This window comes from Pipra filicauda, unplaced genomic scaffold (assembly GCF_003945595.2).
Source record: "Pipra filicauda isolate LSUMZ 115617 unplaced genomic scaffold, ASM394559v2 scaffold579_size272245_pilon, whole genome shotgun sequence".
Classification (NCBI taxonomy): Eukaryota; Metazoa; Chordata; class Aves; order Passeriformes; family Pipridae; genus Pipra; species Pipra filicauda.
Window position 1 is genome coordinate 207616 of NW_024104730.1, and position 20596 is coordinate 228211.

At 67.3% G+C, this 20596-nt stretch overlaps 2 protein-coding genes across 4 annotated transcripts; one reads left to right on the top strand and one right to left on the bottom strand.

Annotated features, from left to right (window-relative positions):
• Positions 1-359: 359 nt before the first annotated feature.
• NR1D1 (nuclear receptor subfamily 1 group D member 1) lies at positions 360-7291 on the bottom strand. The gene is made up of 8 exons (XM_027746738.2): positions 7203-7291; positions 3971-4309; positions 3794-3882; positions 3566-3710; positions 2627-3090; positions 2296-2481; positions 1383-1593; positions 360-895 (listed from the first exon to the last, which is right to left on the bottom strand). Exons 1-8 carry the CDS (start codon positions 7228-7230, stop codon positions 696-698), a joined length of 1662 nt encoding a protein of 553 aa, XP_027602539.2. The 5' UTR covers positions 7231-7291; the 3' UTR covers positions 360-695.
• Positions 7292-14261: 6970 nt separating this feature from the next.
• MSL1 (MSL complex subunit 1) lies at positions 14262-19823 on the top strand. Of its 3 annotated transcripts, none has more exons than XM_027746901.2 (8): positions 14262-14444; positions 16747-16970; positions 17296-17678; positions 18313-18377; positions 18537-18604; positions 18835-18959; positions 19067-19139; positions 19250-19823. In XM_027746901.2, the coding sequence occupies exons 1-8, from the start codon at positions 14301-14303 to the stop codon at positions 19338-19340; spliced, it is 1173 nt and encodes a 390-aa protein (XP_027602702.1). In that variant the 5' UTR covers positions 14262-14300; the 3' UTR covers positions 19341-19823. The 3 variants fall into 3 exon arrangements, with proteins under 3 accessions (XP_027602702.1, XP_027602708.1, XP_027602695.2); XM_027746907.2 differs by lacking the exon at positions 14262-14444 and adding an exon at positions 15278-15377; XM_027746894.2 differs by lacking the exon at positions 14262-14444 and adding an exon at positions 15848-16190.
• Positions 19824-20596: the final 773 nt, after the last annotated feature.

Genomic DNA, 20596 nt, shown 5'->3' on the forward strand with positions numbered 1-20596 from the left:
CCCCCCCAAGCACATACCTCATGGCTCCCGGAGCTGCCCCTGCCCGCGGGCGTCGAGCCCGGCCGGCACACGGCCTGGCACAGGGCTCGGCACGGCCTGGCACGGCCCGGCCCGGCTCGGCGTGCCCCACCGGGGTCCCCCACTATGCAGGGTGGTGGCGGGGGGGGCCGCGGCCGGCGTCGCTGAATGTAGGGGCGCGGGCCGGGGGGGCCGCGGAGCCCCTGTGACAATCACAGTCTGTGACGTGCGATTTTAAACCCTTTTGTGTTTTGGTCAGGATTTTAAAGAAAGATATTTTTATGGTAATTGTTGCTGGTCTATTTTACTATATATTTATGTAATAAATATATGATGAAAAAAAAAACCAACCAACCAAACCCCCCCCCACACACCACGCCCCAAACCCGCCCCACCCAGCACGGCTGGATCCGGCCACTGCGTCCCACCCTCGGCCGCTGGAGCTGGGGGGGATCAGGGCGAGGGGACCCCCCGGCGCTGCCAGCGGAGCCGTGGGGCTGGCACCCGATTTGGGGGGGGGGCGGGGGGGTCCCAGCGTCCCGGCGCCCACCTTAAGGGTGAATCCCTGTGAGTCCATGGGGTCGGTGCTGCCCCAGGGGTTGGTCTGTGTGTCCCCCCCCGCTGTGGTGTATGTACAGGGGTGCGCGGGGGGGGGCTGCAGGGGGGTCCAGGGGGCACTACTGGGCGTCGATGCGGAAGGAGAGCAGCTTCTCGGAGTGGAGGTTGTTGAGGGTGCGCAGGTCCGGCAGCTTCAGCAGCAGTTTGGTGAAGCGCGAGGTCTCGGCCGGGCGCGTCTTCAGCACGAGGGCGCGCAGGGCCCTCAGCAGCGTCTCCTGCAGCTGCTCCACCGACGCCGTGTCCTCCATGCCCGAGCGGTCTGCGGGAGCAGGGTGTCAGGGGCAGAGCAGGGACACACCGGTTCCACCCCCAAAACCCCCTGATCCCACCCCGGCATCACCCCAATCCCACCCTTATCCCTGAACCCCCTGATCCACATCCAACCCAACCCCTCAATTCCCGCTGAATCCCACTCTGAACCCCCTATCCCAGCCACAATTCCCCCAGACCTCTTGCTCCCACGTCCACTCCCCACGATTTTGTCCCTGAACCCCGACTCTCTTTCACCTTCATCACCTTGATCCCACCCCCCCAACCCCCAATCTCCCCCTCGAACCCCTAATTCCTCCCCAAACCTGCAAATCCCCCTCTGAAACCCCTGATCCTTTACAGAAATCCCCCAGTCCTACCCCTGAACACTCCCCAAACCCCATGATCCCAACCCCAAGCTCTCTGATCCCCTCCCAAACTCCCACGATCTCACCCCCAAACCCCTCAATCTCCCCCCAAAAACCCCCCGAGCCCACCTGCCGAGACGAGGACGACGGCGGTGAAGAGCCCCAGCTCTTCATCGCTGAGCTCGAGGGCGCTGAGCTTCTCGCTGAAGTCGAACATGGCCCCGAGCAGGTCCCCCATGCCCATGGCCCAGAGCTCCTCCAGCCCGTACCGCGTGCGGCTCATGAACGTCACCGTCTGCTCCTTCACGTCGAACAGCGACGCGAAGCGAACCATCAGCACCTGCGGGGTGGGCAGCGTGTGGGCACTGGGATGGGGCACCGTGGCAGGACAGGGGCACCGAGGGCACCGGGCTCCCTGCCATGGCTCCCAAATGTGGGGCACTGCAGTGCCGTGGGGCTCCGTGCCAGCCCACGGGGCATCGTGCCACGCCAGGGGCTCTGTGCTCCGTGCCACAGTTCCCGAACGTGCGGGTTGGGATCCCATGCCGTGCTGTGGGGCACCACACCATCCCATGGGCACCATGCAATGCTTCATGCCACAGTTCCCATATGCATTACATTGCCGTGGGACACCAGGGGCTTCATGCCAGTCCCTGACTCCCAAATGTGGGGCACCATGCCGTGGGCATCATGCTCCATACCACGGCTGCCACGTGTCAGGCACTGCAGTGCCGTGGGCCACCAGGCAATGCCATGGGCACCGTGGGGTACCAGGCAGTGCCACACTCCAGTCCATGGCTCCCAAATGTGGGGCACTGTGCCATGTCATGGAGCATCATGCAGGGACGAGTTCTGTGCCACGGCTCCTATATGTGGGGCACTGCAATGCCATGATCTGGGCCACTGTGCCCATGCTTTGGGGCTCCATGCCAGTACATGGAGCATTGTGCAATGCCAGAGGGATCGTGTCAGGCTTTGGGGCACCACGCAATGCCATAGGGCACCATGCCCTGCATCAAGCCCTTGCCATCCCAGGACATACCTCAAAGGTGCCAGCCTTGAGCAGGGTGACCTGGTCATGCTGGGACAGCGCCTGGAAGCCGGGAATGTGCTTGGCGAACTCGACGACCTCGCGGACGGCGGGGGTGAAGCTGAGGGAGAAATCCTCCCAGATCTCCTGCACGGAGCGCCCGCTGCGCCCGGGAACGTGGCTGTTCATGGGACACGCCTGCAGGAGGTGGGGGGTCAGCGGGCACCCGGGGCACCCCCAGCCCCACCATCACAGCGGGAAGGGAGGGGGGCACCCGCAAGGGGATTAGTGCAATAAGCAGCTAAAAATACCCCACGGGGAGCAGGAGCCCCCGGGCACTCACCGGCAGGACGTCCTTGGGGCCGCGGGGCCAGGGGCACCCCCGCGGGGCCGGGGGCTCGGGGTAGGCGGCGGGGCAGAGCCGGGGCTCGGGGGGGCCGGGGGCCCAGGCGGGGGGCGCGTCCCAGCGCAGGAGGCCGCTGTCGCAGGCGGGGGGGGGTCCCAGCTTGTCGTGGGCGTAGATGAAGATCTCCTTGTGGGCCTTGGCCACCTGCGCGATGACGTCCTCGGTGGCCCCCCCGGGGCTGGGCGAGCGGGGGGGCGTCAGCTGCTGGGGGAACTGGGAGAAGCAGGCGGGGGGGGCGAGCGGCGGGGGGCCGGGGGGCGGCGCGCGGCCCCCGCCCACGGTGGGACCCTCGCCGGGGCCGGGCATCGGAGGTGGGGCGCTGGCCATGCCGCCCATGGCGCTCTGCATCTCCGCCAGCATCCGCTGCTTCTCCCGCTTGGGGATGCGCCCGAAGCGCACGGCTGTGGGGGGACACCGGCGTTAGGGGGGGACACCGGCGGCAGCGGGCACGGCGACCCCCCCCAGACCTGTGCCATGGGGGGCCAGGGGCTGCTGGGAGCGGGGCTGCATCCCTACCCCCGTCCTGGAGGTGACACACAGCCCTGGGCACTGTGGGACCCATCCCAGGAGGGGGCAGGGAGCCCTGGGCATGGGGTTTCCATCCTGGGAGGGGATGCAGTGCCCTGAGCATGGGGGGGATCCATCCCAGGAGAGGACATGCCACTCCAACCACGGTGGGGACCCATCCCAGGAAGAGGGGGACACATCCCACGGGACAGGCAGAGCACCCAGCACAGCCGGGGGAACCTGACTCTGGAGGGGATGTACAGCCCTGGGCATCCCGGGAGGGGACGCAGAGCCTGGGCACAGGGAATCCCACCCCCAGAGGAGCCCCCCGGCTCGGGGTGGGGGTTGCGGGGGTCCCTCCGAGCTCACCGTCGCGGGACATGCCGACCAGCAGGCACTTCTTGAAGCGGCACTGCTGGCAGCGGTTGCGGTTGATGCGGACGATAGAGCAGTTCTCATTTTTGAGGCACTTCTTGTACTGAATATTCTGCTGGATGCTGCGGCGGAAGAAGCCCTGCGGGGTGGGAGGGAGGGTCACTGGGAGTCCCCCCAGCGTGACGGGAGGTCCGTGCCCCATGCCCGGCCCCATCCCAGTACCTTGCAGCCCTCGCAGGCGTGGACACCGTAGTGGAAGCCGGAGGCGACGTCCCCGCACACTTTGCAGAGCAGCACCATCCCGTTGAGCTCTGCGGGGGGACCGGGGTCAGCGGGGTCCCGGGGTGCCCTCGGCGGGGTGGGGGGCCCGCCCGCCGCCCCCCCGTGAGCCCCACTCACTGGTGACGGTGCTGCCGGCTTTGCTGGGTGAACTGCGGCGCCGCTCGTCCGCGGGGACCGGCTGCACCCCGGGGAAGTTCACCGAGGAGCCGTACGACGAGGAGGAGGAGGTGGAGGATGAGGAGGAGGAAGAAGGGGAGCCGTCCTCATGGGGGGCCAGCGAGCCCCCGCCGTAGGCGCGGGAATCCTGGAGGGAGCCGGTGGGCGACGGGGGGAAGTACGTGGGGAAGGGCTGGGATCCCGACTGGGAGCTGCCGTTGGAGCTGTCGCTGCAGAGGGAGACGGGGCTGGTCCGGGTGGGAGAGGCGCCGCTGGAGCCCACGTAGCTGATCACCCCACCTGCAAAGAGCGAGGGGTTACTCATGCACTGACTGTGCCGGGCTCAGCCTCCCCAGTTCATGGAGGGGGAAACCCCGGGAGGTGGGTGGGATCCCCAGGGAAGCACCCCGGATCCATCGGCAACCTGGAGCCACGGGCATCCTGCGGGGCCACACATGCACTGAGCTGTGCCAGGTTCAGCCTCCCCCCACCGTGAGCAGGATCACAGCCCTGTGTAGGGTGGGATCCCCAGGGAAGCACCCAAATCCACGGGAAACCCACGGGGCTACACATGTACTGAGCTGTGCCAGGCTCAGCCTCCTCCCCCACAAAACGGGGGACTCCCCGATGAGGGGGACTGCAGCTCCAAGCGGGGCGGGATCCACAGGGAAGGATCACGAACGCATCCTGGATCCAGGATCCACGGGCATCCCGGTGGACCACTCATGTACCAAGCTGCACCAAGCTCAGCCTCCCCCAGCCCAGGCAGGGAAAACCCCCTGGAGGAGGATGGAAGCCCCAGGCGGCGGGGGGTCCCCAGGGAAGCACCCCGGATGCATCCCGGATCCAAGGGCATCCCGCAGCGCCGCACGTGCACCGCCCACCCTGAGTCAGGCACCGCACCCACCGGGCGCCACGGGTGCCGAGCCCACGTGGGCCGGGGACAGCCGGGTTTATCTGGGTGCGTGCCGGCTGGGGACACAGGCAGGGCACCCCGGAATTGCCTGCAGGAGGAATGTGGGTTGGGAACCCTCGGGAGAGGTGAAATCAGGAGGTCACAGGAGTTACTCCCGCCGTCCCTGGCTCCGTGCCCACGGCACAGCCGAGCTCCCACCCACAGCTCCTGGTACAGCCGCACGGCGCAACCCCTGTGGCATTGGGGTGGTCCCAGTGCAGCCCCCTGTGGCACTGGGGTGATCCCAGTGCAGCCCCCTGTGGCATTGGGGTGATCCCAGTGCAGCCCCCTGTGGCACTGGGGTGATCCCAGTGCAGCCCCCTGTGGCATTGGGGTGATCCCAGTGCAGCAGCACTGGATTATCCCAGCGTGGCACCTGGATTATCCCAGCACAGCCCCCTCATTTGGGGAGATTCTTCCCCACTGCAGGGCTGAGGAGCTGCGTGGGGGACCCCCAAAAAGTGGGGAGCAGTACCGGGGTGGCGAGGGGTGCATGTGCATGGCCCCTGGCTGAAGTCATAGTCGTTGTCACCCCACTCACGGGGCAGGGACAGCAGCACCGGGACACGACTCCGGGCTGGGACACGTGGATGGCGATGTCGGGGACACACGGGATCACCGGGGCCATGTGTCTCCCGCCGCACACGGTGCCGCCGGCACAGATGCCACGCGCCGGAGCCAGCTTGTCACCATTCCCCCACCACCCCCCCTCACTGAACCACCTCCAAAGGCGGTCACTGAATCGGGGACAGTGGGTCCCAACCCCACGACAGCTGATTCGAGGGACCCCCAGCTGCTGACACACCAAAATAATGGGGGGATCCCTTGCACCCCGAAGCCCCGGGACCCCCCCCCCCGCTTCGGGGTGCAGGGGATCTCCCCCAGAGGGTTGCCCCAGAAGGGGAAGACTCTTCCTGACCCCAAAACACCGGGAACCCCCCCCAAACAGCCACCCCGCAGCATCCCCCCCTCCCGCAAGCTCAGGCGGCCTCACGCCGCCGCCCCACGTGCTCCCGCCGCACGTGGCCGCCCTCGGCCCCGCCCCTTCACGCTTTACCACGCCCCCCTCGCCCTCATTGGCCCGGTGCTCGGCCCCGCCCCTTCTGGTTACCCCGGAGACAGGGCCTCCCCCCCTCCCCACCACCCGAAATGAGCGGCGGCGTCCCCGGTCCCGCGTGTGACGTCATCGGTGACGTCACGCGGCGGCCAATAGAAGGGGGCGGGGCGGGGCTGCGGGGAAAACAAACTCCGCACGTGGCAGCGGCGGGGAGGGGGACACGTGCGGGGGGGGACACGGGGGAGCGGGGGGGGCCAGCACCGCCTCCGGTCCCCGTCCTCCCCCACTGTCCCCGTCCCTTCCCGGTGCGCGCGGGGAGCCCCGACACGCAGTGACATCGCCTCGGCCGCCCCGCGGGGCTGCCTGGTGCCCGCGGTGCCGCTGACAGGGACACGCCGGTCCCGCCGCGGTCCCCTACGGTCACCCTGAGCGGTCTCCTCCGGTCCCACCACCCAGGACACACCGATGCCGGCGCGTTCCCCTCCGGTCCCGCTTCCCGGGTCATTGCCCCGGAGCCGCCCCGCTCCTCTCCGGTGCTGCTGTCCGGGTCACATCAATCCTGGTTGTCACCCTTCCTACCCCCACGTCCAGCGCGCCCCGGCGTTCGGGAATTCCCGGTTTCCGGGACACCTCAGTCCCGTCGCGCTCCCCTCCGGTCCCGCAGCCCGGGACACCCCTCTCTTGTTGTCCGGGACGTTCCGGGACACCGATCCCTGTTCTCACTCTTCCTACCCCCGCGTCCAGCGCGCCGCGGCGTTCAGGACTCCCGGTCCCGCTCTCCATCTCTCCTTCCCCGGACACCGTAGCGCCCCGGTGCCGGTGTTCAGGTCGTCCCGGTGTGCAAGACCCGCGGTGCCGGCGCACACCCCTCCCTACCCTCCTCCCGGGGACACCCCGGCCCCCCTGTCCGAGCCTTACCCCGCTCTGCAGGACCCTCCGGTCCCGGTAGGACGGTGCCCCGTTCCGGGACGCTGTCCCGGTGCGCATCCTGCCCGGTCGGGCGTGCGGGACCCCCACGGTCCCGGTGTCCGGACCCCTCCAACTCGCGGTCTCAGCGCGCAGCCCCTCGCCGCGGTCCCGGGGCGCTGCCCCCCGATGCGCTCCGGTGCTGGGGGGGGGGGGACCGCTGCCGGTGCCCGCACGGTGGTCGCGGGGGTGAGGGGCTCCGGGGAGGCACTGACCTGTGCTGCCTGTCTCGGGGGCCGCCATCCTTGTCCGGGGCCCCGTGAGCCTCCCGGCGCGGAGTGGAGCGGAGCGGAGCGGAGCAGAGCCGTGCCGCGCCGCCGCCCGGTGCGGGCTGTTGTGCGCCCGCCGCCCGCCCCGCCGCCCCCCGCACCGGCCGCGGCTGCGCACTGGGCCGCACGCGGCGCCGCCGCCTCCCCCATGTGATTCCCGGGGACAGCCTCGTGCCCCAGTGACACACTTTCCGCCGGCGGCCCCGGCCCCGCGCCGCCGCCGGGGAGCCCGGGCTCGGCGGGGACCCCCACACCGGGGCCGCCTGACGGACCGCGGGGACCGGCACCCGCGCCGGTGCCTTGCACCGGGAGCGCCGGGTGCCCCTCGTGTCGCCCCTGCGTCGGGGACCCCCGGGCGCAGCGCTGTGCCCTGCACTGCGGACACTTGGGTGCAGCGCTCGGCACCTCTGTCACTGCCACGACGCTGTCCCCTGCACCGGGGACCCCCCAGGCGCGGCAGTGGCAGCCCTGTCACCTTGCACAGCGCTGTCACCCGCACTGGGGACACCTGAGCGTGGCGCTGTCCCCTGCACCGGGGAGACCCAGGCATAGCGCTGTCATTGTGCATGGCACCATCCCCTGGGGGCACCTGGGCACCTGTGTCACCCGGCACAGCACTGGGGACCCCCGGGTATCCCTGTCACCCTGCATGGCACCGTCCCCTGCACTGGGGACACCCAGGTGGCACTGTCACCCCGTATGGCACTGCCCCTGCACTGGGGACCCCCAGGCACTCTTGTCACCCCTCAAGGCACTATCCCCTGAACTGAGGACACTCAGATACCCCTGTCACCCCTCAAAGCACTGTCCTGTGCACGAGTGACCCCCAGGTACCCCTGTCACCCTGCACGGCACCATCTCCTCTGCCCACCAGCGTGGCCCCAGCCCCGCAGGCCCCCCCCCCCCCGCAGCAGAGAGGACTGTGCATGGCACAGCCCCTGGCACAGCCGGACCCCTGCCCACTGCCCCCCGCAATGTCCCCCTGCCCAGTCCCTGCTGTCCCCACGCTGCCCACGGCGGGTGCCCGCTGTGGCACGTGCCTGGCATCCACGTCCCAGCCTGGCCCCGCTCCCGGCTGCCGCGGGGGCTGCGGCGACGCGGTGCCAGAGCAGAGCCGGTGGCAGATCTGGGTCGCAGCGCCGGGGCCAGCCCAGCCCGGTGGCACCGGGGGCTCCGTGGGTGATCGTGGCCTCCCCCCCCCCCGCGGGGAGGGTTTTGGGGGTGCCAGCACTCTCCTGGATGCCACGTGCCGGGCGCTGTCCTGGCCCCCAGCCAGGAGGAGAAGGAGCAGAGCACGGATGTGCCAGAGCCGGGAAATCCTCGGAGCTAATCCCACGGGAGAGGGAGGCCTCCGGTGCCCCGGCTGTGCGGGGTGCCCGGGGTGGGGGGGAAGCGCCGGAGCTCTGCCGCCCAAGGACCCCCCGGCACCAGCCCTTTTGGGTGTGCGGAGCCGTTCCTCAGCTGGGGGTCCCCGGGGGGGGGGGATGCCGAGAGTGCCCCCGGCTTTTGGCGCGGTGGGAACACCCCGACATCCCACAGGACATGCTCTCGCCCTGAGTCAGCGGGCGGTTGAGCGGTGCCGGGGCACCTCCGGCCGGGAGAACCGCGGCAGCTCCCGGAAGGATGTGTGGGGCCAGGCTGGCATGGGACCGGGGGGACCCGGGGGGACGCCGGTCCCGGGGCGAGGGGCCCTTCCTGCCCTATCCCCGCTTCCAGCGGGGCCCTGCCCAGGCTGTCACGACCGTGCAGGTGCCCGCGGCCCCACGCGGCGCCTCGTTCCCCTCCCGGCACGTTCCCGGTGATTATCCGTGACTCAGCCGCACGTCTGGATCGGGAAAACATGCCTGCGCACGGCGCTGCGGCACACGGGACACGGCGCCAGGGATGCTCGGCTGGACCCTGATCCCTCAGGGATCCACGGGACGGGAGTGGGGCTGGGAGGGACGGGATAAACCCCCTGGGGTCCCACTGTGGGGTCCCGCCGTGGGGCTGGGACCCCGGCACGGGGTGGGGGCAGGGGGAGAGTGCTGTGAGCAGGGACCTCAGGCTGGGCACAGCCGGGATATTCCCGGGATATCCCGACTCTGGGACCACCCATGGGGACCAGGGTGGGGGAGAGAGACCAGGAGAACCACCGGGACAGCGGGGCGCTGCAGCTGAGCTGCCCCGAGCACCCCCCAGAGGCCGGGTCTGTGCTCGGGGGGGGGGTCCCCGAGGGTCCCCGTGCCCTTTCATCATGGCAGTGCCCGTGCCAACCAGTCCATGGCGCAGAGGGGCACCTCAAGGCCCCCCAAGGTCATCACATAATGCATCCTGCACCTCCACGGATCTGTGCACCTCCACATCCTGCAAACCCAGATCGTGCCCCCCTGCACCCTCCTGCAGTCCCTGCACCCCCAGACCTTGCACCTCCCGCGGTCTCTGCCCCCCCAGCCCAGTTCTGCCCTGTCCCACAGTGCCGGGATGCCGTGGGGTGCCCGGAATGTCAGGGGGACACACGTCTCACCCCAGTCCCTGCCACGGGCTGTGCCCCTGCCCTTCCCATGCCGTGGCCCCTCAACTGCAGCCCCCTCCTCCCCCCAGCTTCCAGCACCCCCTGCGGGGGGGACTGATCCCATCCCCTTCCCCTGCCACTGCTCCAGGGGAACGGGAGGCAGCGGTGGGGCGGTGGGGCCGCTGTCGGGGCGCGGGGTGAGGGGTGCCCGGTGCGAGGTGAGGGGTGCCCGGTGCTCGGTGCCGGTGCCGTGGCCGTGCCGCGTGACGCTCGCCCCGCTTCCCGCCCGGCGCCTGCGTGCCGAGGGTTTATTTTTACTCCGGGCTGGAGCCTTGTTTACCTTGTTGAACCTTTTCCAGGAAAAGGGGGGGGGCGTCTCCGCAGGGAACAGGGGTTCGTTCCTGCCTGTCACTCCCTCCCCCCAATCTGTCCCGGGGCCGGGCACTGGGGCTGGCAGGGGACAGGACCCCAGCTTTGCACTCCCAGACTCACTTGGACACCCCCAGACCCATCGTGGGGCTGCAACAGCCCCGTGGAGTTGGGGACACCGGGTCCAGCTGTGTCCCCGTGTCACCCTACGCACATCGTGCCTCAGTTTCCCCACCCAGAGCTGCGAGTGTGGGAGGGCAGAGGTGCTGGGTCCCACCCACTTGGGGGTCCTGCACCCCTGAGCCCCCTTTCATCCGTCCCTACTGACGGCAGTGGGGGGGGCGGCAGGGGGGGGCGGGACGCTGCAGCAGCCCCGGTGCCGCTGCGAGGGACCAGGAGGGTGGTCGTGGGGTTGGAGTTTGGGGTGGGTTTGGGGTGTTTTCCTTCTGGGAGCAGCCTTGGCTCGGCCCCCGGCTCTTGGCCGGGACAGCAGCTCCCGCTGCCAGAATCGCCCTCCCTCCCCGGGAACGGGAAAAATCGGGTAAACAAGGCAAGCCTGGCCCCGGCCGGGGGCACCCCACGGCGGGTGGGGGCACCCCAAGGCAGCCGGGGGCACCCCAATGCATCCCAGAACCGTGGGATGGGGCAGACTGGAGTTGGGGGGCAGAGACCCCCGAAGGTGCAGAGTCAGGGGGTGCAGGATCTGGGAGTGCAGGGACCCCCAGGAGGGTGCAGGATCTGGGGGTGCAGGGGTGCACAGATTCGTGGAGGTGCAAGATTTAGGGGTGAATGCACCCCAGAAGAGTGCAGGGACCCAAAAAGGGGTACAGGATCAAGGTGTGCAGAGACCCCAGAAGGGTGCAGGGGTGCAGGGTCTGGGGGTGCAGGGACCTCAGGGAGGGTTCAGGGGTGCAGGGACCCAGAAATTGGGGTGATGCTGCAATATAGGGGTGCAGGACCTCCAGGGGATGGTGAACCCCAGTGTGTTCACCATGTAGGGGGGTCTGGGGAGTCCCCTCAGGGGGAGCAGCAGGGGGCCCCCTCACCTGCCCCCCCCCGAGATCTCATGTGTTTATGTTCCCTCTGCAGCCACAGGACCTCACAAAGGACCTGGGGCAGCATCTGGGGCTTCTTCAGCCTCTGGACCCCCCACCTCGGACCCCCACCTGGGAACCCTCCTCCCCTTTCCCACGCCCCCGTTGCCCCATGTTTGACCTTCCCAAAGGTCAAATGTGTTTGTGGGGGGGGGCACCCCGTCAGCCCCCCACCACAGGTCACACAGCGGCCGCGGCGTCGTGGCCGGCGGCCCGGTTGGCATCTGTACCAGCCCATGTGAGCGGGCTCCCTCCTCCTCCTCCTCTTCCTCCTCCTCCTCCTCCTCTCGCGGGGAGCCCTCTCCATGCGCGTCACGTGGCGCTGGCATGTGCGCCCTGCTCCATTTTTAGCCCCAGCAGCCTCCCTGCTGCAGAGCCATGTGCGGGCAGGCGCCGGCCGGCACGTGGGCCTGCCGCAGCAGGGATGGGCACCGGGCACCGGCACCGGCCCGGCGGAGCGGGCACGGCAGGGACACGGCAACCGTGTGCGCGGGCACGGATGTGCGTGTGAGCAAGGCCACGCGTGTGTGTGAACACGGCTTTGTGTGTGAGCACAGCCACGCGTGTGTGTGAACACGGCTCTGTGTGTATGTATGAGCAGAGCCAATTGTGCGTGTGAGCACGGCAGTGTGTGTGTGTGAGCACGGTCATGTGTGTGAACATGGCTACATGTGTGTGTGAGCGCAGGCACGTGTGTGTGTGAGCACGGCTCTGTGTGTGTGAGAGCACGGTCATGTGTGTGAACATGGCTACATGTGTGTGTGAGCGCAGGCACGTGTGTGTGTGAGCACAGCTGTGTGTGTGTGTGTGTGTGAGAGCATGGCCATGCATGTACAACCACGGTCACGTGTGCGTGTGAGCACAGACACACGCGTGCACAATCACAGGTATGTGTACGAGGAGGGCCACGTGTGTGTATGAACTTGGCTGGGGGGGTGCGTGAGCACAGTCACATGTGTGCACAACTACAGCCATGTGTGTGTGCAAACACAGCCACGTGTTGTGTGTGTGTGAGCACAGCCATGACTACATACAACCATGGTCATGTATGTGGATGAGCAGTCACACGTTTGCACAAGCACACGCGTGTGCATGAACACAGCCATGCGTGTGTATGTGCACAATCATGTGGGGGGACAACCACAACCCCCCCCCGTGTCCGACCGTGGCCACATGTGTGCACATGCTGAGGGCACAGCTGTTGGCAAGGCTTGGTGTGACCCACAGCACGGCAGAGACGGTGCAGGGGCTTTCCCCGCACCACACCAGGGCGGGGGCACCATGGGCGTGACCCGGGCACCGCACACAGGGGTACCCCGAGGCTCACGGGGGGGCTGGGTGAAGGGGGACCCCCCCTGTGTGTGTGTTTGTGAGTGTCCCTGAACACAGCTCCGCGGAGAGACGCGTCCCCCACGTGTCCCCTGTGCGTCCCCGGCACGTGCCACGCGTGTCCCCTGTGTGTCCCCAGTGACACGGACCCCGTGTGCTGCAGGGGGGTGGAGTTTCAGCACGGGGGGGGGCGGGAAATGATACTCTGTGTGTGTATACGTGTACATACATGTCCGTACATGCAAATACACGTCCATACGTGTGCTCTGGGGCCGCAGTCTGGTGTGTGTGCGTGTACATACATGTCCATACATGTGCATACACGTCAGTATGTGTGCTCTGCAGCCCGGGGCGTGTGTGTGCATACATGTCCATACATGAAACACACATCCATATGTGTGCTCTGTGGCTGCAGTCTGGGGGTGCATGTGTATATGTGTCCACACAGGTGCACGTGTGTACATACGTGTGCTCTGGGGCTGCGGTCTGGGAGGGGGGCTGTGCATGTGCAGGGGCTGCAGTGCCTGCATGTGCTGCAGTGGGGGGTGCAGGCCCTCCCTGGGGACACACACACGCGTGTGCGTGTGCAAGTATGTGCATGTATGTACAGGAGTGTGAGTGCATGTACGTGCACATAAGTGTGTGCTGGGGCTGCAGCCTCTGCGGAGGGGGCGCCGCGGGTTTGTGTGTGTGTGTGCGCGTGCATGTCCTTGCACACCAGGAACTGCAGAGCTGTGTGTGTGTGTCTGTGTGTGTCCGGGGGCTGGGTGTGCGCACCGGCGGTGTACAGACTCCGTGGGTCACAGCGGAACAACCCCCGTCTCGTTCGTAACGGGGGGGTCCCAGCACCTCCGTCCCCCGGTTCCGGGGTCCCCCTGCCCTGCCGCAGGACCTGCCCGTGACCGCGGGTGGGTGCCAGCTCCGCTGTCCCCCGGTCCGGGGGTGCCCCCGCCCCGGGACCGGCCCGTGACCCGAGACCCCCCCGTGGGGCGGGGGCGGGCGCGGAGCGGCGGTACCGCCGCGCTCGGGAGCCCCCGGGCGGCCGCCCCGGGTACTGCAGCGCGGGGACCCCCCACCCGCCCCACGCGCGTCCGCGTGCCGCGACCACCCCCCCGGCCCGCGGGTAGCGGCGGGGGCTCCGTGCCGGGGGGTCCTCACCGGGCCCCCGCCCCGCTCCTCACCCCCGGGGATCCCACCGCCCCCACCGCCGCCGGCGCATGCGCGCCGGGCCCCGTTCGCCGGTACCCGGGGTCCCGTGCCCGGTACCGACCCCCGCCCCGCCGCCCCCCCCCCGCGCCGCTCGTCCCCGCGCGGGCCGTCCCCGGGGCGGGGGCCGCTCCGCGCCGATGCCCCCGGCGCCCCCCGCGCCGCCGCCCCGCGCTGCCGGCGCGCGGTAACGGGGCCCCGGCCATGCGGTCCACGGCGTTCCGGGGGGGCGGGCGGCGGCGGCCCGAGGGGGCGGGCGGGGAGGAGGAGGAGGAGGAGGGGGGAGAGGAGGGGGAGGAAGGCCCCGCTCCGCCGGCCCGGCGGCCCCGGGCCCCGCCGCCGCTGGGGGCACACACGGGCCGCGGCTGCGGGGTGGCGGAGCGGGAGCGGAGCGGGGCCGCGGCGGGGCCGGCGGCCGGCGGGGGCAGGGCCGCGGCGGGGGATGCGGGCGGGCTGCCCGGGGAGGCGGCGGCGGCGGGGCCGGGAGCGGGGCCGGGGCCGGGAGCGGGGCCCGCGGAGCCGGGGAAGCGGCGGCCCGCGGCCCGCGCAGCGATGGGCGCCGGCGGAGGGTCGCCCGGGCAGGCCGCCTGCCTGCGGCAGATCCTGCTGCTCCAGCTGGACCTGATCGAGCAGCAGCAGCAGCAGCTGCAGGCCAAGGAGCGGCAGATCGAGGAGCTCCGGGCCGAGCGCGACACGGTACGCCCGGGGAAGGGGGGGAAGCACCGAGGGGGGGGGAAGTACCGGGCAGGGAGGCGGGAATGCGGCACGGAAGGGGTTAACCCCCTTCACAGGGTTAACTCCTCTCACAGGTTAAACCACCCCCCCCCGGGATGACCCCCCTCCCCAGGGTTAATCCCCCCCAAATGGTTAATGCCCCCTCCAACCCACCCCCCCCAGCACCCATGGTTTCCAGGGATTCTGGTGGGATTCTGCCCACCAACAGGAAAGATATTCAAGGGGTTAATGGCCCCCCCTCTTTGGAGTTATTGCCCCTCTATTTTGGGGTTACTGCCCCCCCTCTTTGGAGGTTAATGCCACCCCTCTTCAGGGGTTGTTTCCACCCCTCTTTGAGGGGTTGATTTCGCCCCGTTGAGGATTAACACACCCCTTCTTTGTCGGTTAATTCTGCACCCCTAGGGGTTAATGCCCCCCCTCTTTGGGGGTTAACTCTGCCCCCCTTAAGAGTTAATGCCCCCCCCTCTTTGGGGGTTAACTCTGCCCCCCTTAAGAGTTAATGCCCTCCCTCTTTGGGGGTTAACTCTGCCCCCCTTAAGAGTTAATGCCCCTCCCTCTTTGGGGGTTAATGTCCCCCCCATCGGGGTTAACACTCACCTCCCGTCACCCCAGATCTCAATGCCCCCCCTTGGGGGGTCGATGTGCCCCTTGTGGCAGTTAACCTTCTCCCCCCTGTGGCACCCCAGGGGTTAATCACCCCCCACCCCCCGTGGCGGTTAATGCCCCACATCGGGGGTTACTGTTCTCCCCTCGTGGTACACCCGCAGTTAATTCCTCCTTGGGGGGGTTAACGACCCTTGGTGGCACCCCAGGGGTTAATACCCCCACCCAGCACTGAGGAGTAACACCCCCGGCGGGAGGGGGATCTGCCCCCCTCCCCAAGGTAGTCAGGAGGTACATTCCCCCCCAGGGAGTTGATGCCCCCCTCCCCAAGGGGTTAAACACCCCCCGGGGCAATACTCTCCCCGAGGGGTGGTTCCCCCGCCCCCCCAGTCTGGGTGCCCCCTGAAGGGCTGGGTTCTCCCGGGGGGTCTCTGCCCCCCCCTCGAGATCGGTGCCCCCTCAGGGCTGGGCTTCTCCCCCCCAGGGCTGGGAGTGCCCCAGGGGTCTGTGTTCCCCCCCCAGGGCTGGGAGCCCCCCGGGGGTCGCAGCCCCCCCCCCCCCCCAGACAAAGGGCGCGGGGGCACAAAGGGCGGGGGCGGGGCGGGCCGTCGGGGGTTAACGGGCCGCCGCCCGTCACCGTGGCGACCGGCGGGGGGGGCCCTTAAAGCGGCCGCGGCACTGCGGGCACCGGGCGGGACACGGCCCCGCTGCTCGGGGCCGCGCACTGAGGGGGGACTGCCCCCAGCCCAGCCCGGCGGTCTGGCATCCCCCACGGCCCCGAGAGGCTGCCAGCCTTCATGGGGGGGCACTGCGGGGCCCCCACGGCTCAGCTGAGCTGTGCCCCCCCTCTCCCCCGGGGTGTGCTGCCCGTGTCACCCCATGGACGCTGTGCGTGCCCTGATCGTGTCTGCCTCCCCCCGCGGCCGTGGGTCACCCCCTGCCAGCCCCACGGCGCCGTGGCCGTGTGCCATCAGGCGGTGGTGGCTGCGGTGGTGGCTGCGGTGGCAGCGGTGGTGGCCCAGGTTGTGGCGGGAAGGACAGGGACACCCCACGTGGTGCCGCCGCAGGCGATGCCGCATCCCCCAACATGGAGGAGCCGCTGTGGTGAGGCCGTGATGGCGCTTCAGGGGCTTCCCGGGGCTTCCTGCGGGGTGACACCGGCGGGGAGGTGGGGCTGGCAAACCCCGAGTGCACCAGGCTCCGTTCCCTGAGGCTGGGTGTCCCCCCAGCCACGTCCCTGGGGGGTGCTGGGACCCCCCCACTGCACTGTCCAAACCACCCTTTCTAAACAGTGCAGCCCCCGGCTGCAACAGAGGCTGGGGAGAGTTGGGGACAGGTGACCACAGGCAGGTGCCACCAGGTGCTCTCTAAGCCTGCAGGCAGTTACAAACCCCCCTCTCCCTCCTGCGGCATTGGGGAGGATACTGAGGTTGGGACCCCCAAATTCTCTGGTTGCCCAGAGAAGCTGTGGCTGCCCCAGCCCTGGAAGTGTCCAAGGCCAGGTTGGATGGGGCTTGGAGCAACCTGGGCTAGTGGAAGGCGTCCCTGCCCATGGCAGGGGGTGGGACTGGATGGGTTTTAAGGTCCTTTCCAACCCAAACCACTCCATGATTCTATTGGAATCCCCCTCAAACTGAGCCCTCCCTCACCTGCCCTGCAGCTCCTGGCGCGGATCGAGCGCATGGAAAGGCGGGTGCAGCTGGTGAAGAAGGACAGCGAGCGGGAGAAGCACCGCATCTTCCAGGGCTTTGAGGTGGATGAGAAGCCAGAGGCAGAGGCATGTGAGAAGCTGCCTCTAGAGTGTCCCCAGGACCTGCTGGAGCCCCCCCCGACCCTGCAGCCCAAGCACTTCCCCTACGGCAGGAACGGGAAGGGGCATAAAAGGTATGGGGTGCCTGGGGGGCTGCGTGGGGGAAAGGGAGGACATTCCCTATGGCTTTATCCTCTGTCCATGGGGCTCCCAGCGACCCTTGAGCTGCTCAGAGAGGCTGCCCAGCACACTAGGAATACATCCCTGCATCCTGGGGAACCTGGTGAAAGCCTGGGGGGAGAGGGAGGGGGGCCAAAATTCCGGGGAAGGCCCTCTGGAAACTGCCTCTGTCCTGCCCTGATGCAACAGCCCAGGTTTGGGGGTGCTGGACCCCCCCATGGTGGCCCCGGTGCAGGGTGAGGATCCATATGCCTGGCTCAGCTCCTCTCCCTCCCGCAGGAAGCCGACGTTCGGGAGCGCGGAGAGGAAGACGCCCGTTAAAAAACTGGTGTCCGAGTTCTCCAAAGTGAAGAGTAAAACTCCAAAGCACTCCCCGGGGAAGGAGGAGTCAGGCGGCTCCTTGGCCGAAACTGTTTGTAAACGAGAACTGCGGAGCCAAGAGACTCCGGAAAAACCCCGGTCCCTCCTGGAGACCCCGCTCCGGGCCTCGGCCCCGCCGAAGGGCCCCGGCACCCACCCCAAGGAGAAGGGCTTGGGCAGCGAGGCCGACGACCTGCCCTATCTCTCCACCACCGAAATGTACTTGTGCCGCTGGCACCAGCCGCCCCCGTCGCCGCTGCCGCTGCGGGAGCCTTCCCCGAAAAAGGAGGAGACTGTAGCAAGTAAGGATGGAGAGAACGGTGGAGAAGCTGCTAGGGCTGAGCTGGCCAGGGAATGCGGCTCAGCACCTTCATCCTGAATCCGGGACAGGGCTCCCAGATTCCCAAAGGGAGTGCCCGTGGTGCTGGGAGAGGTGCCACGCTGCTGGCTCCTTCCACGGTGGTGGGTGCTGCTCTGGGCTCTCCCAGATCTCGTCTCCGGCTCACCTTGCTCTGGGCAGGGCTCCTGGCCTCACTCTGCTGGTGTCTGTTGGAGTGAGGGGTGAAGCAACTTCCCCAGGGTGGTTGGGAAACGTGCTCTGGCTCATGCCACCGTGCCACAGCACCGGGGTCACCCGCTGTCCCTGAATCCGGTACCTGTCCTGCCAGGTGGCCAAGTGCTCCGGCGTGCGGAGAGCTCAGCACATCCCTGGAAGTGGCTCAGGTTTGCTCGTGTGCTTGGCCAAAGGGGTGACGACAAGCTCTGCCTCCCCCCAGGCCCCCACCAGCTCCTGGTGCAGCAGCATCGCCTGGCCTGGCTTGGGATGAGGGTTTGGGAGATCCCAAGCTGTGCTCCGAGGGAGGGATAGGAGGGAAAGGTGGGGCAGGGGGTGTGGAGGTCCCAGTGTGGGGTAACAGCCTCCCTCTCGTCCTGCAGTTCCGTCTTGGAGGGACCATGTCGTGGAGCCCCTGAGAGACCCCAACCCCTCGGACCTCCTGGAGGTATGTGGAGCTCCCATCGGAGCCGGTGGTGCCACAGGGGCCTTCTGGGTGTTCCACGCTCCTGGACCTGGGGGGGGAAAGGACCAGCCCCTCCTGGGGCTGTGGGAGCAGGATCTGGCACCAGGATGACGTGCTGATCCCTGTCTGGTGTCGTTGCAGAACCTGGACGACAGCGTCTTTTCCAAACGGCACGCGAAGCTGGAGCTGGATGAGAAACGAAGGAAAAGGTGGGAGCAAGGGGACCGAGGGGGGTCTGGGGTCCCTGGTCCCACAGAGGAGGGTCTTGGAGTGTCACCAGGAGCAGGAGGATGGGACAGGGTGCAACTGGGGTGGGAGCCGGGAATGCTGTGGGAGGAGGGATGCTCCTGTGTCACTGGCAGCCGGCACAGCCCCCTGATCCCCCCGGGATCCTCACTGCCCGTGGCTCCTCACTTTCCCATCCATCCCATTTTTCCAGGTGGGACATCCAGCGGATCAGGGAACAGAGAATCCTGCAGCGGCTGCAGCTCCGAATGTACAAAAGGAAAGGGATTCAGGAGTCGGAACCTGAAGTTACCTCATTTTTCCCTGAGCCAGATGACGGTGAGCTGGGGCCCAGGGGTGTTGGGGTGCAGACAGGGGTGCTGGGGTGCAGATGGGGTTGTTGGGGTGCAGACAGGGGGGTCTCACGTTCTGGTGTCTCTCTGCAGTGGAAAGTTTGCTCATCACCCCGTACCTGCCCGTCGTCGCCTTTGGCCGGCCTCTACCCAAACTGACCCCACAGTGAGTACAGGGGGCACGAGGGACAGGGATGGGATGGGCCTCAGTCTGGTGTCACCCCCAGGAGGGCACTGGTCAGTCTGGTGCTGTGGTGACACCATCTGTGCCCGCAGGAACTTCGAGCTGCCGTGGCTGGATGAGCGCAGCCGCTGCCGGCTGGAGGTGCAGAAGAAGCAGACGCCGCACCGGACCTGTCGGAAATAACGGAGATGCCGGGGACTCTGAACACCTCCGGGAGCTCCGTGTGTCACCAGAGGCTCCGCCGTCACCAGCTCAACCGCCCGCTCCGTGCCGACGGATGGCTTCGTTCCTCTGCGATCCCAGTTTTGTTCTCTTGGGTTTTGGAACGTTCCCCGGACTCGTCCCCCCCGCGCTGGCACCGGCCAAGGCTCCCCCAGCGGCTGCTCCGCTCCCGTGGCCTTGGGATTTGGGATATCGCCGTGGGGATCACCAGGGCCCAGTCCTGGTGTCCGGGGGTGCCGCGTCCCCCCAGGACTCACCCGCCGCTGCCTTTGTGTTGCGTTTAGTTAGAAAACGGGATAAACAGCGGGTTTTGTCGGAGCCAGACGGGAACTGGGAAGTTGGAAGCACCTGGGAGCCACTTTTGGGGTGTTTTCCCCCGTCTTTGGGGAGTTTCCCCCCCCTCTGGATCGTGTTGGCGGGGGCAGAGGGGGGAGAGTTAAAAAGCAGAATTTTTTTTTTTTTTTTTTTTTTTTTTTTTTTTGTGAAATAGCAACCCTGTGCGCACAATTTGGGGGGTTTTAATGTTTGGTTTTTTTTTTATATATATATAATTTAAATGTTTTTGAGGCGGGCAAGGGGTGTGCTGTGAGGGGGGTCGGGGGTGTTCCCTGGCTGAGCCCCCCGGGTGCTGCTGGACCCCTCTCGGTGCTGGGACCTGATGCTGTGGCGCTGGATGGGTGGGGAGGGGGCTCTATGGGGCGAGCTCCGTGTGTCCCCTTTTTCCTTCCCCCTTTTTTCCCTTTCCTCCCCTTTTTTCTGCTCTTTTTTCGCCCTTTTCCCGCTCTTTCCCCTCCCTTTTTCTCCCTTTTCCCCCCTCCTTTCCCCCTCTTTTTCACCCCCCTTTTCCTCCCTCTTTTCTGCCCTTTTCCCCCCTTTTTCCTCCCCTTTACAGTGACCCCACACCCCCCACTTCTATCCCCCATCGCTCCCCTTCTCTTTCATTAACCCCGGAGTTTCACAAACAAACAAACAAACAACAAAAACACCTTAAAAAAAAAGGCCGGAAATCGCTAAAAAAAAAAAAAAAAGCTCTAAAAACACCCGAGTTCTAAACACATTCCGGGCGGGCGCCGCCAGGGGAGGGGGAAGGGGGGGGTTTTCACGCGCGCGCGTGCATGTGCACACCCGCTCGCCGGTTTATTTTATTATTTTTTTATTGGTTTTCTTTTTTTTTTTTTTTTCGTTGTGGTTTTTTTTTTTTTTTTACAATAAAAGAG

Excerpts from the sequence above, each read along its gene's own strand:
- NR1D1 (XM_027746738.2), bottom strand. The coding sequence starts at position 7,230 with ATGGCGGCCCCCGAGACAGGCAGCACAG. Across the intron at positions 4,310-7,202 it reads CCCCGAGACAGGCAGCACAG|GTGGGGTGATCAGCTACGTG; the intron begins GTCAGTGCCTCC and ends CGCTCTTTGCAG. Across the intron at positions 2,482-2,626 it reads GCCCCAAGGACGTCCTGCCG|GCGTGTCCCATGAACAGCCA; the intron begins GTGAGTGCCCGG and ends CACCTCCTGCAG.
- MSL1 (XM_027746894.2), top strand. The coding sequence starts at position 15,966 with ATGGACGCTGTGCGTGCCCTGATCGTGTCTGCCTCCCCCCGCGGCCGT. Across the intron at positions 16,191-16,746 it reads AACATGGAGGAGCCGCTGTG|CTCCTGGCGCGGATCGAGCG; the intron begins GTGAGGCCGTGA and ends CCTGCCCTGCAG. Across the intron at positions 19,140-19,249 it reads CTACCCAAACTGACCCCACA|GAACTTCGAGCTGCCGTGGC; the intron begins GTGAGTACAGGG and ends CTGTGCCCGCAG.